The sequence below is a fragment of the Erpetoichthys calabaricus genome, chromosome 18, assembly GCF_900747795.2.
Source record: "Erpetoichthys calabaricus chromosome 18, fErpCal1.3, whole genome shotgun sequence".
Taxonomy (NCBI): domain Eukaryota; kingdom Metazoa; phylum Chordata; class Cladistia; order Polypteriformes; family Polypteridae; genus Erpetoichthys; species Erpetoichthys calabaricus.
Genome location: NC_041411.2, coordinates 42,632,066 through 42,644,117, shown reverse-complemented (window position 1 = coordinate 42,644,117; position 12,052 = coordinate 42,632,066). Strand labels below are relative to the sequence as shown.

Here is a 12,052-nt window from a genome sequence, read left to right as displayed (position 1 = left end):
CTGCCCTCCTGTAGATACAGTATGTCCCAGTTCTTTCAGAGTAAGAGTGTGCATGAGCCATGTCCTGTTCCCATGCAGTAGAGCTCACAGAGGGCTTTACCCTTTGGATTAAGACAACCTGGAACCATCATCCAAAATGAGGTTAGGAGAACTGAGGTTTGCTTGGAAGGATTCAATTCACCATGCTTCAGCTTAAACAGGACCAACAAAAGTGTTGCAAAATGGTCTAAAAGTCTGTGAGAAGCACTGTAAAGGTGTTATTCTATTACTGACAAGTCATCAAATGACTCCAACATACTGGTCTTCTCCTCACAATATGACACCGTCCACTGGGCCGGTCAACAGAAGCAAGCATCTCTCTTTGCAACTGGGACTCACATACAGTCTTGGTGCTACCAAAAGGAGGCAGAACAAGACATAGCCCATGTCCGAAAGTGAAAGTAACCATTTCCATGAAAAGCATTTATATTTATTCATGCACACACAACTGGATTATATATTCCTTATTCTTCTCTTTTTTGTTGCCAAAAATAAAAAGACTAGCAGAAAAGGGACAGTCATAGTACACATCCATGGAATGACAAAACATTGGTTGTAGAAAACGGAGTGGCTGTTGCATCATTATTTGTACAAAACAAAAAAAAAACCTTCCTGCACAGTATTGTGGATAAGCTGCAAGTGCTCTGTTGCCTCTGAGTGGCTCCACATGAATTTTCTCTACGAGCAGAAAACCCTGCAGAAAACAGAGAAAGGCAATTTCAGCAAGAGAGAGAGTAACAGGGGTAACTGCACATCTCACTTTTCATTCATTTCTATTTCCACATCCCCAGAAGAGTGCAGATTAGATTAATTAGGGTCTCTGCACTGACCACACTGACAATAAGTGTGAGTGTGTGCCATGTGATGGATTGATAGCAAGTAAGATGGCTAGAACACAGGTTTGGCTCCCAAAAGTCTCCTCCAGGCATCCCAGCCATTCTATATTTGTTAAATTTCACCAACAGTTCTGCGGATTCACAATAATGAGGTAGTGATTAGCTGGACCTGAGGTTAGGGATGGGAATCGAAAACCGGTTCTTGTTGAGAACCGGTTCCCACTGTTTCAATTCCTTGGAATTGTTTGCCATTTTTACAAACGATTCCCCTATCGATTCCAGTCGCCTCGAATGACGTCACCGCGTTGCGTAGCGTCATTTACCCAGCAGGAAACATGACGCCTAAGCGGCACAAATGCTCAAAAGTTTGGTTATACTTTACGAGAAAGGATGACAACAGGGCAACTTGCAAAGTAGATATTTCATCAAAGGGAGGAAACACTACGAATATGCAAAAGCATTTGCACACAAAACACGCGATAACCTTAAATGAATGTTGTGTTTTTGATCCGCTCCAGACTAGTGAATCTCAACCCAGCAGCAGCGGTAACGTTTGCAGGTCCTCTCCCGTTAATACGGCAGGTAACTAATCAACTAACATTGCATATTATGTTAGCGTGATTTGCCTTATTGCAAAACCTGCTGTTACTGTGCATTGCATTTAGATGACCATGACGAGAGAGACAGACAGAGTCTGACTGTCTCAGATGCTGGCAGTTCTCGCTGCAGTCTACCGGTAGCTTCTCCTTTCACAGAGGCGGGGAAAAGTAAAATGACACAGGCCAGGATAGACGAATGTCACCGAGCAGTGACTAAGTTTGTGGTAAAAGGCTTGCACCCATTTGCCACAGTAGATGCCCCCGATTTTCCGTAAGTGAATGTGTTTAATTGTAGGCTAAGTCAGGGAATGTCAAATTTGCGTGTTCTCCTCTTACCAGATGTTTCATCCGTTTCCATTTCTGAGCTGAAACATGTGTTGAAGGCAGCCGTCACTGCAGATGGATGGGCAAGTTTTAGTCAAGATCATTACCTCACAGTAACGCTGCATTATGTCAGGAATGGCCAGGCTCAAGAAAAAGTCCTCAAAACCAAACCAGTGTACCAGGCACAGACAGGGACAGCTGTAGCAGAGGAGACTGATGAGATCTTGGAGGAGTATGGTATCAAAGACAAGGTTGTGGCAGCCACTGTTGATAATGCGGCCAACATGGATGTAGCTGTCAAAATAGTTGATGGTTGCAGAATTGCACAGTGCACAGTTCCATTGGACTTGAGTTGATTGTATTTCTTGCTGGCTGATGTAGTTTTATTTTTGAGTGCTCAGCTCATATATACTTTTAAAAAGGAGAGTGTAAATGTTACTGGACATTCTTGTGTAATTGCCACAGAATAATTTATGTTATACTTTGTTATTGCTACAGAAAAATATTTATTTTATTATTATTTTACATTTACACATTTTTTTCTGGGGACCCCGTGGCACCCCATCGAGGAGCCGTAGGCTGTGGATCTCTTAAGATCTCACTGTTGGGTTTGTAAGGTCATGCTACTCCTAAATTTCTATCTTGTTCAAAGATAAGATTTAAAACAAAGTTCTAAGCTAATCGACCTGTGTGTTCTCCTTTTTTAAAAATAAGAATCGATAGGAGAATCGATAAAGAATCGAATTGTTAAACAGAATCGAAAATGGAATCGGAATCGTGAAAATCTTATCAATTCCCATCCCTACCTGAGGTGCTAGTGGTTTAAATTAAGACACACGTATTTCCATGCAAGAATTACATTGATGCCTGTCTGCAGCCTGTCTCATGGTCATGGGAGTATATTTCAGCCAGTAGTTTTGGACATCTTGTGAAAGGGGATAAATGTCTACTGAGATATATAAACAGATGTTGACTAATTATGATGTACCTTCAGGAAAACAATGTACTAGCCAAAGCTTCATCTTTAGGTACAATGACGTCCAACACACTGAAAACTCAATTAAAGCCTGCTTGAGGCGAATGTCTGATAACAGTCAAGCCTGGCCACACCATAGCCCTGACCTCAACATAACTGACATTCTGTGGAATCTCTCAAAAACATAGATAAGGAAAAGCATTTGGCTAGAAACAGCCTATTTACAGGCTTTCTCCTCTACTGTAAAGCAATAATATAATGTAACTATTTTATGTAAGGAAACAGTCGATTAGTATGTATCAGCAATCCTTTAATGTGTCAATGGAAATTAAAAGAGTCTCTGTCACAACTTCAGGAATGTGACAGTAATGTCATTGTAATTTTTTGATGTCTAAATGTTGTCCCAGACGGCTGGGGATCTTACCCAGCTGGGACGCCTAGACGGTCCCCAAGATGGATGATACCTCCCCTGGGCCACGAGAGGGCAGCCACCCGGGTCTGTTTATGGGCCACTGGACCGGAGCTGGGATGCTCATCCCTACCGGAGGACGTGGCCACCACCAGGGGGCGCCCAGATGGTTATGAAGTCCTGGATGGCACCACTTACGCCACACCAGGAAGTGCTGCCAGAAGAATTCCCAGGGGCACCCAGAGTGCTTCCAGGGGCTCTCTTGACACTTCCGCCACACCAGGAAGTGTCATCAGGGGGAGCACCTGGAGCTCATCCGGGTCAGTATTAAAGGGGCCGCCTCCCTGCAGTAGACGAGCCAGAGTTGGGAGGAAGGAGACGAAGTTTTGTGAGGAGGGGAGTGGAGGTCAAAAGAAAAGAAAAGAAGAAGAAGAGAAAGAGAAAGAGTGAAAGGAAGAGAGTTGGTGGAGGAAGGCATTGTGGTGCTGTAAGAAAAATAAAGAAGTGTGTTTTGGACATTCTGGTGTCTGTCTGTCTGTGTCCGGGGGTATGCTTTCCACAATGTAGATAACAACCTGTTTATCTACTTAAACTGCTTGTGTATAAATGTTCTGTTTTCAGACAGGTAGGTATTTTGAGTCAGATTGGACAGTGCATTACGACACGGTACGATTGACTCCCAAAGCTCTTCGGTCCAAGTGAGTGTCATAATCTCTTCCTTTAAAGAACCCAAAAGGTGTCTTATTTACTGGGGATTCTACAAGGGGGGAGGCAACGCACAGTAGGTGCCACACTTCTCTGATGCTTTGCTGTATTATCCAGCGAACACAAGTGGAACGGTCCTAGTGTAGTGATTGATAAAAAAATCTGATGCCCAACAGAGTGATGAATAAATGCAAATTATTCAACTGTAAACAGTAGTTGCCAGTGAGTAAGTATGTGTGTGATGGAAATCTGCCCCGTCCTTATGACCTGTTGATACTTGCTTTATTCCCAGAGCTGCCAGGAGGTGCACTTATGCCTGAGACCATGAACTGAGTAAACAGGGGAGAGAATATATGGTATGAATTAATATATGAAAAGAAAAAACTTACAAGCCAGCTCAAGTTTTACTTACTCATCACAGTCTTTTTTAATCTCCTCTATGAATGCAATGGATTCTGAGCGAAGACGATTGGTCACCTCATAGGTTCTTAATGTGACACCAAAGATGTCCTCATGGAATCGGTTCTCATCCTGTGAATTAAACAAAGACAGCCCCCCGCATTACACCTGAAAAAGCTGAGAAACTGTTGCAGTAGGGCAGACGTGGGTGGAAGCCACATATCACCATTTCAAGATCCCCTATTCTTTTCTTTTCTTTCCAGCTAGTGTCTCCCTTTAAAGAAGCATTTATAAGGACCTTTTGTGGAAGAGACGGCTTCCAATTACCCACTTAATTTGTGGATTCATGCAGCGGTTCATTTGCCACTCTAAGGGATTCCAGTGTCTGCTGCTGTCCTCCCAGTACATCTTAATTATTGCGAGTGTTGCCATTGTATTTGGGACTAAATGAATATTTAGAAGCAATGAGAAAGGGATGGGTATTTTCTCAAGTTGTTCGGAGGCTTGTTCTAATATCAACACATCTCACCGTCTTTATCACAGACAATGACAGCTTTGTCGGAGATGACTGCATCAGCTCAAATCAATCAGGAGGAGACTGCCTGTTGTTGGTCTCTGTTATTATGTTTGCTTTGCAATGTGTCTTGTGAGTTACCACTCCGTGCAAGTTGATATATCAAATAATGATTGAGTGTTTGTTTAGGACAGGAAGTGTGGAAAATAGTAGGTTGTACATTGTGGTGTGCTTACTGAATGTAAAATGGTATAACTAATCCCAGCAGCCAAAAGGGTGCATGGATGGGAAGTGGGGTCACCACAGCCTGTATACAAATGACATGCCTCTCTGTCAAATGCTAAATATCATTTAAAATGGGGGGGGGGGGGGGGGGTGTAGGGTTGGACAGTTGCAAAGTCACCAATGCATTTTCATATGTTTCCCCTGTCTACAGCTCCTATAATGGCGGAGACATTACCCCAGCTGTCTAGAATACACTTTTAAATGACATAACATTTGGCCACCAGTTTGGCAGCCCAGCAAAAGCTGTGAGGAAAAGGAGTTGCATAGCAAAGGATAAAGTTTGGGTCACTCTATCCATTTAAAAAAACTGAAGTTCACAGTCAGCCACTAGAGGGCAATCTGTCAGGCATTTGAGGCAGTTGCTTAAGGTGTGCTTTTGTTTTTAACTTACTATATTAATCCATCCATCCATTTTCCAACCCGCTGAATCCGAACACAGGGTCACGAGGGTCTGCTGGAGCCAATCCCAGCCAACACAGGGCACAAGGCAGGAAACAATCCTGGGCAGGGTGCCAACCCACCGCAGGACACACACAAACACACCCACACACCAAGCACACACTAGAGCCAATTTAGAATCGCCAATCCACCTAACCTGCATGTCTTTGGACTGTGGGAGGAAACCGGAGCACCCGGAGGAAACCCACGCAGACATGAGGAGAACATGCAAACTCCACGCGGGGAGGACCCGGGAAGCGAACCCAGGTCCCCAGATCTCCCAACTGCGAGGCAGCAGCACTACCCACTGCGCCACCGTGCCGCCCCACTTTATTAATCCCCAAAGGGAAATTGTTTTTTCACAAGACCTTTAGAGTTCAGCGTGCAGGGTCAGTTGCCTGCTTAATAAAAAAAAGTTTTGTCACAGTGTGTATTTGATCTGGCTGATGTTGTTGAGTCAAGTGAACACACCATGAGAGTAACACAGTCAAACCGTTACAAGATGGTCCTACGAGCATGTTTTATATGACTGGCCCAACGCCTAAAAGTGTAGGCAAGGAAGGAGCTGTTTTCTCATTTTTAATCACCAAGTTATCTTTGGGTGCATGAAGTTCTAAGAATTGCTTCTTCTTTTTTTGGCTACTCCTATTAGGGATTGCCACAGCGGATCATCTTCTTCCATATCTTTCTGTCCTCTGCATCTTCTTCTGTCACACCCATCACCTGCATGTCCTCTCTCACCACATCCATAAACCTTTGCTTAGGCCTTCCTCTTTTCCTCTTCCCTGGCAGCTCTAACCTTAGCATCCTTCTCCCAATATACCCAGCGTCTCTCCTCTGCAAAAGTCCAAACCAGTGCCATCTCGCCTCTCTGACTTTGTCTCCCAACCGTCCAATCTGAGCTGACCCTCCAACATACTCGTTCCTAATCCTATCCATCCTCGTCACATCCAATGCAAATCTTAGCATCTTTAACTCTGCCACCTCCAGTTCAGTCTCTTGCTTTCTGGTCAGTGCCACCGTCTCCAACCCATATAACATAGCTGGTCTCACTACCATTCTGTAGACCTTCCCTTTCACTCTTGCTGATACCCGTCTGTCACAAATTACTCCTGACACTCTTCTCTACCCATTCCACCCTGCCTGCACTCTCTTTTTCACTTCTCTTCCACAATCCCCATTACTCTGTACTGTTGATCCCAAGTATTTAAACTCATCCACCTTCACCAACTCTACTCCCTGCATCCTCACCATTCCACTGACCTCCCTATCATTTAACACACATGTATTCTGTCTTGTTCCTACTGACCTTCATTCCTCTACTCTCTAGAGAATATCTCCACCTGTTCAGGGTCTCCTCAACCTGCTCCCTACTATCGCTACAGATCACAATGTTCTAAGAATTGCAAAATCCCTAAATGTGCAGGAAACCCACCAAAAATAAGTAACACCTATGTTTGGGGAATTTCAAGATTGATTTAATGTAACCCACTTGTGTATAAGAGACACTTTTTCATACAGCTTTCATGAGGTAATTTATGGTCCCTCTTAAAAACAATGATATTCAGTATTACACAAGGCCTTATTACATTTTTCAAAAATGAGTGACACATAATCAAATCTGAGCTCACTATCGTCAAATACTGTGCACTTATGCCTCATGTTACCCCAAGTAACAGAAGTCCTGAACAGTTTATAGCAATGCCAGCTAAATTGCATAATGAAGATCCTGAGCAAAAATGATTCTTTGTGCAGTGCTGTGGTTTTAACTAGACAAAACAGCCATAATAAACCTTTGAATTTTTGGCAACATACCCGCAATCTGCTGATGTAAAAGCCGGCATCCTCTAGAGACATATTCCCTTGCTCCTTCACAATGTGCTGGATGGTTTTAAGGACATCCCCAGCCATGGTGACATCTCCACACACATAAATGTGGCCATTTTGTTCCTTAAGAGTCCTGTACACTGTCTCTGCCAGCTGCTCGCGCAGGACATCTTGGACATATTTCTGCAAAAAGAAAAAAAATGCTCCTCTTAACTGGGATAAGTAAGTTTGTACCATTCCAGACTAGTGGCATTAAGGTTATGTGCTGTAAGAAAAGAGACAAAGGAGAGCATGCTCTTCAGGCCCAGGTCTGCTCTCCTTTAAATTAGGATTAGATGCATTATTGTAATAGAGAAGTTCATAAACATTTCTCTTGGACACAACGTGTCTGCTGGTTTCAGTTTTTTTTTGATTGTTTTTCCATATCTCTTTATCCAATTCATGGTCTGACACATCAGATCATCAACACAGTCATAAAGGCAAACAACAGTCAAGTCAGGGAGCATGCACTGGTACAGTGCGTTGCCACACCCACTACACGGTGAAACAACTCGGGATCCCGGTTTGCAACCCCCCCACGCAGACACACGGTCCAGTCCCACCCTCCAGAAATGACCCTCTATCTACTGCAGCCAGATGTTATGTGGGCAACCCCTTGGTCTGGTCCAGCCACTCAGGTCCCCAACAATGAGGATCTTACGAGCCGGATCACCCTCGGGAAAACGCGCCACGTGGCCGTAGTGCCATCACTGACGCTACCTCATAATGCAGGTAATGTGCCTCATTCGGGACTCCATGAGCAACCACTCATTCGACACAAAGTCAAACCAACGGTATCCAAGGATTTTCTGGAGAGACACAGTACCAAAGGAGTCCAGTCTTCGTCTCAGGTCACTGGATAGCGTTCATGTCTCACAACCATATAGCAAGACAGGAAGCACCAGGACTCTAAAGACTTGGACCTTCGTCCTTTTGCATAGATATCGGGAGCGCCACACACCCCTTTCCAGCGACTTCATGACCCCCCATGCTCTCCCAATCCGTCTACTGACTTCATAGGAAGAGTCACCAGAGACATGAATGTCACTGCCAAGGTAAGTAAACCTCTCAACAAGGTCAACACTCCCTCCGCAGACAGACACACTGCTGATGGCTGTGCCTAAGAGGTCATTAAAGGCCTGATCTTTGGTTTTTATCAGGACACTCGCAAGCCAGGACACTCAGACTCCTCGCTCAGTCTCTTGAGCGCCCCGATCAGAGCCTCCATTGACTACGCGAAGATCACAGCATCGTCAGCAAAGTCAAGATCTGTGAACCTTTCTTCACCAACAGATATCCCACAGCCGCTGGACCCCACGACCTTGCCCAACACCCAGTCCATACAAGCATTGAACAGAATAGGAGCAAAACACACCCCTGACGAACCCCAGAATCAACTGGGAAAAACACAGAGGTCCTGCCTCCACTCTGCACAACACTCACAGTACCAGTGTATAGGCCGGCCGTGATATCCAGCATCCACATTGGGATCCCGTGAATCCTCAGGATGTCCCACATGGCAGCTCGATCAACTGAGTGGAACACTTTGCGAAAATCAACAAAGGCTGCAAAGAAACTTTGCTGGTATTCGCGTTTGCGCTCCATGAGAACCCTCAGTGCCAGGATGCGGTCAACAGTAGACTTCTTAGGCGTAAAACCAGACTGTTCTGGTCGCTGGTAGGTGAGCAAGTGATCACGAATCCTATTGAAGACAACTCCAGCAAGGACCTTACCCGGCACTGAGAGCAGTGTTGTCCCCCTGTAGTTGCTGCAATCCAGGCGATCACCCTTCCCTTTCCAGATAGGGACGACAAGTCCCGTTTTCTAGTCAGTTGGGATGATGCCAGTCTCCGAAATGGAAGCAAAGATTGCTTACAATGCTAGGAGGACAGCCTTACCACCAAACAACAGGTACAAATAAATTCCCAAAAATATGAACGTTAAAAGATTTTTCACAATCATAAAAGAGGTTGCAAAAGGAATAAAAATCTCTGTGTAAGGATGAGTGTGTGGGTATGTGGACCCTGTGATGGAATGGTAGTCCCAATCCAAGACTGGTTCCTGAATTGGATTAGACAGGCTTGAAAATATATTATGTTAAACTCACTTAATTATTTATTTGTTACAAAATTCATCATTTTGGTATCCCTGATGTGTCATGGAGGCTGTACAAGTGTCTTTGGAAAAGTACAACCCTGCCCATGTTTAATTACACGTGTAATTACTCATTCTTCACCACTGTGTTTTTATTCAAACAGCCATTTTTTATAAAGGACACACTTTAGTGCAGCCAGTAACCAGCTAGCTCTTTGTACTAGTGTTATTTGCACATCACTGGTGAAAAGGCTGCCACTGAGGAAAAAATAAATAACAATAAGATCAAATCTAAATAAAGAACTCAAACAAATAGATAAATAGATAATAGATAAATGAGAATTTAACCCTTCACTACTGGTAAGTTCTGGGTTCCACATACTGTACATGCAAGAAAAGGGGCAACTAAACTACAAGAATTGCCTTAAAATAGATTGCACTCATTTCAATAATAATAATAAGAAGAAATTTGAATGCAAAATCACAGAAAACAGTTAAAGCGCATCTAAAATAATTTAAGAAAATGTATGCCAATCTATTTATGAAAAAACGTCCACTTTGAACCCCATTAGTACTGGCCCAAGTGTCAGAGCTCTACTGTGCACAGCTCCTTCTTGGTGTGCAGAGTGTCACACACGTGTGAATAGGAGGCAGCTGAAGGGCTGGGAGAATAATGGTAACACATCTGCCCAGGGGGTGGCGGGGTGCACTAACGCTCTTTCTAAGTTCCCTGCAGACCTTTCCCAGGAAATCCCACCAAGGACCACTGCATTGACTTGGGACACACCACTTCCGGCCCCAAGAACGACATCATTTCCCCCAGACCTCCTATAAAACTTCATTCCCTTCCTCTGAAGGGCAGGTCTGTTTTGAACTCAGTCTTGTAAACTGCTTTGCACTTACTTTTTGCAGCCAGGAACATATTACACAGGTGGCTGCCCCAAACCTTTATATGTCTGAAGTCTCGTCTTGTTACAAGAGTCATCTTCGGATTGATTTGGAGGCCTCGGCTCCCTTGCATTATTAATTAGTCAGATCTACACTGTGACTCTATCAAATACACATGGCACTGGACCTCCTAGTGAGCTACATTATGAAGACCCCAATATACAGTACATACTTCCAGGAAACCCAATCTTTCTTCATTCTTTATAGTGTCTTTTTAAAGCTGAGCACTTTACAAGGCCAGGGTTGTACACTATTTTTATTTATTATAACGAAATGAGGAGTTCTTGCTGAAGGCCACAAAGGCAAGATCCAAGTCCACTCTTCTGCCAGTAAGACATGTTTCAATGCCTTTTCATACTTCCTCACAAAGCATATCTTATTGTCACATTGCTATGTAAGAGGAGTGACAGGTGTGAGGTTAGATTTTCAAATAAATTTGAACGTATTCTTGCGATCACAGTTAAATGATGAAAGCGCCTTTGGGTTATGGGATTCATTCATTGCCTGTCACCTGCTCTATGCAGACAGCATAAAATTCACTTTAGCGTTTTACTCTACTGAAGAGTTTGCTCAGTGAAGCATTCAATGCCATTTTATTATTATTTCTGCAAATTAAATTGGATATTGGACATGGAATCAGGAGCAGCCACATTCTAAGATTGGAGCCTCTGATTGTCTCTTTAACGTAGTTCTATTCCCCACTTAACCCTTCAGTATGTGGATAAAGGAGGTCTACTGAGTGAGCAGCATCAGCCTCTTTTAAAACCAGACTTATATAAGTCTTCTTGTTTCCTTCACAGGTGAGGGCACGTGTGTGCCACATGCAAGGGAAGAATAACAAGAGGATATAGTAGAGCTGGGACAACCAAAGGGCAACAAAACATGATTTGCAAAAAGTGTTCAAAAAAGGGCACCTGAAAGCTGACCGGCACATGAGCAGGGAACCAAATTCAATGTTTTACAGTGATACTTTTGCTATTCTTTGTGCTCAGCAGAAGTGTGTGTACCTCTTCACTTCTGTCTCCTACACTGTATTTAGAAGTTGTGTCATTAGAAACAATACGTAACCTAACAATCCATGCTGTATGCTATTCTAACAATGCCTGACATGATGCAGCGATTGCACTCTCCCTGCAGTTAGCAATGGTCCCAGACCTTGGACAAAAAAAAAAGTTATTAATGTCGACTGAATTGAACACTTTTGTGTCCAATCCATTGCAAAGAGCCTGCGTTAAATTCCTAGATAAGTCATGAACTTCTAAAGGCAAACCTGACCTCTGGTGGCATAAAGGTTAGCAGTGCTTTCTCACAGACTAGATTCCTGAAACAAATCTTAACTCTGCAGAGCCTACCCTTGTCTACGTGGCTTTTTTTATCTTGGAACTCCAGTTTTCTTCTCACATCCCAAAGACATTCAAAGAATGGGTGGCTTAAAAAACACTTCAAGTTCCAAAACAGAACTGAAAAGTCAGGCATGTGCACACATGAGCAAAGGTGTGCCTAGAACACTGCAAGGTCCAAGGGCCCACCTAAGCAACCAGAAAACAGATTAGTGACATCAAGCACAAAGGGAGTTTTACATACTATAATAAGTATTTTTAATAAATTATATTGAGCACA

The 12,052-nt window shown here is 43.6% G+C and overlaps 1 protein-coding gene across 1 annotated transcript in view; it reads right to left on the bottom strand.

The window, feature by feature from the left end:
- Positions 1-260: 260 nt before the first annotated feature.
- Positions 261-12,052, bottom strand: part of nos1 (nitric oxide synthase 1 (neuronal)) — a 66,623-nt gene continuing 54,831 nt past the window's right edge. The window contains exons 27-29 of the mRNA XM_028824481.2: positions 7,340-7,534; positions 4,301-4,419; positions 261-733 (exon numbers count right to left, since the gene is read on the bottom strand). Coding sequence (XP_028680314.1) covers positions 718-733; positions 4,301-4,419; positions 7,340-7,534 — 330 coding nt within the window. The 3' untranslated portion in view covers positions 261-717. The remainder of the gene's footprint in view (positions 734-4,300; positions 4,420-7,339; positions 7,535-12,052) is intronic.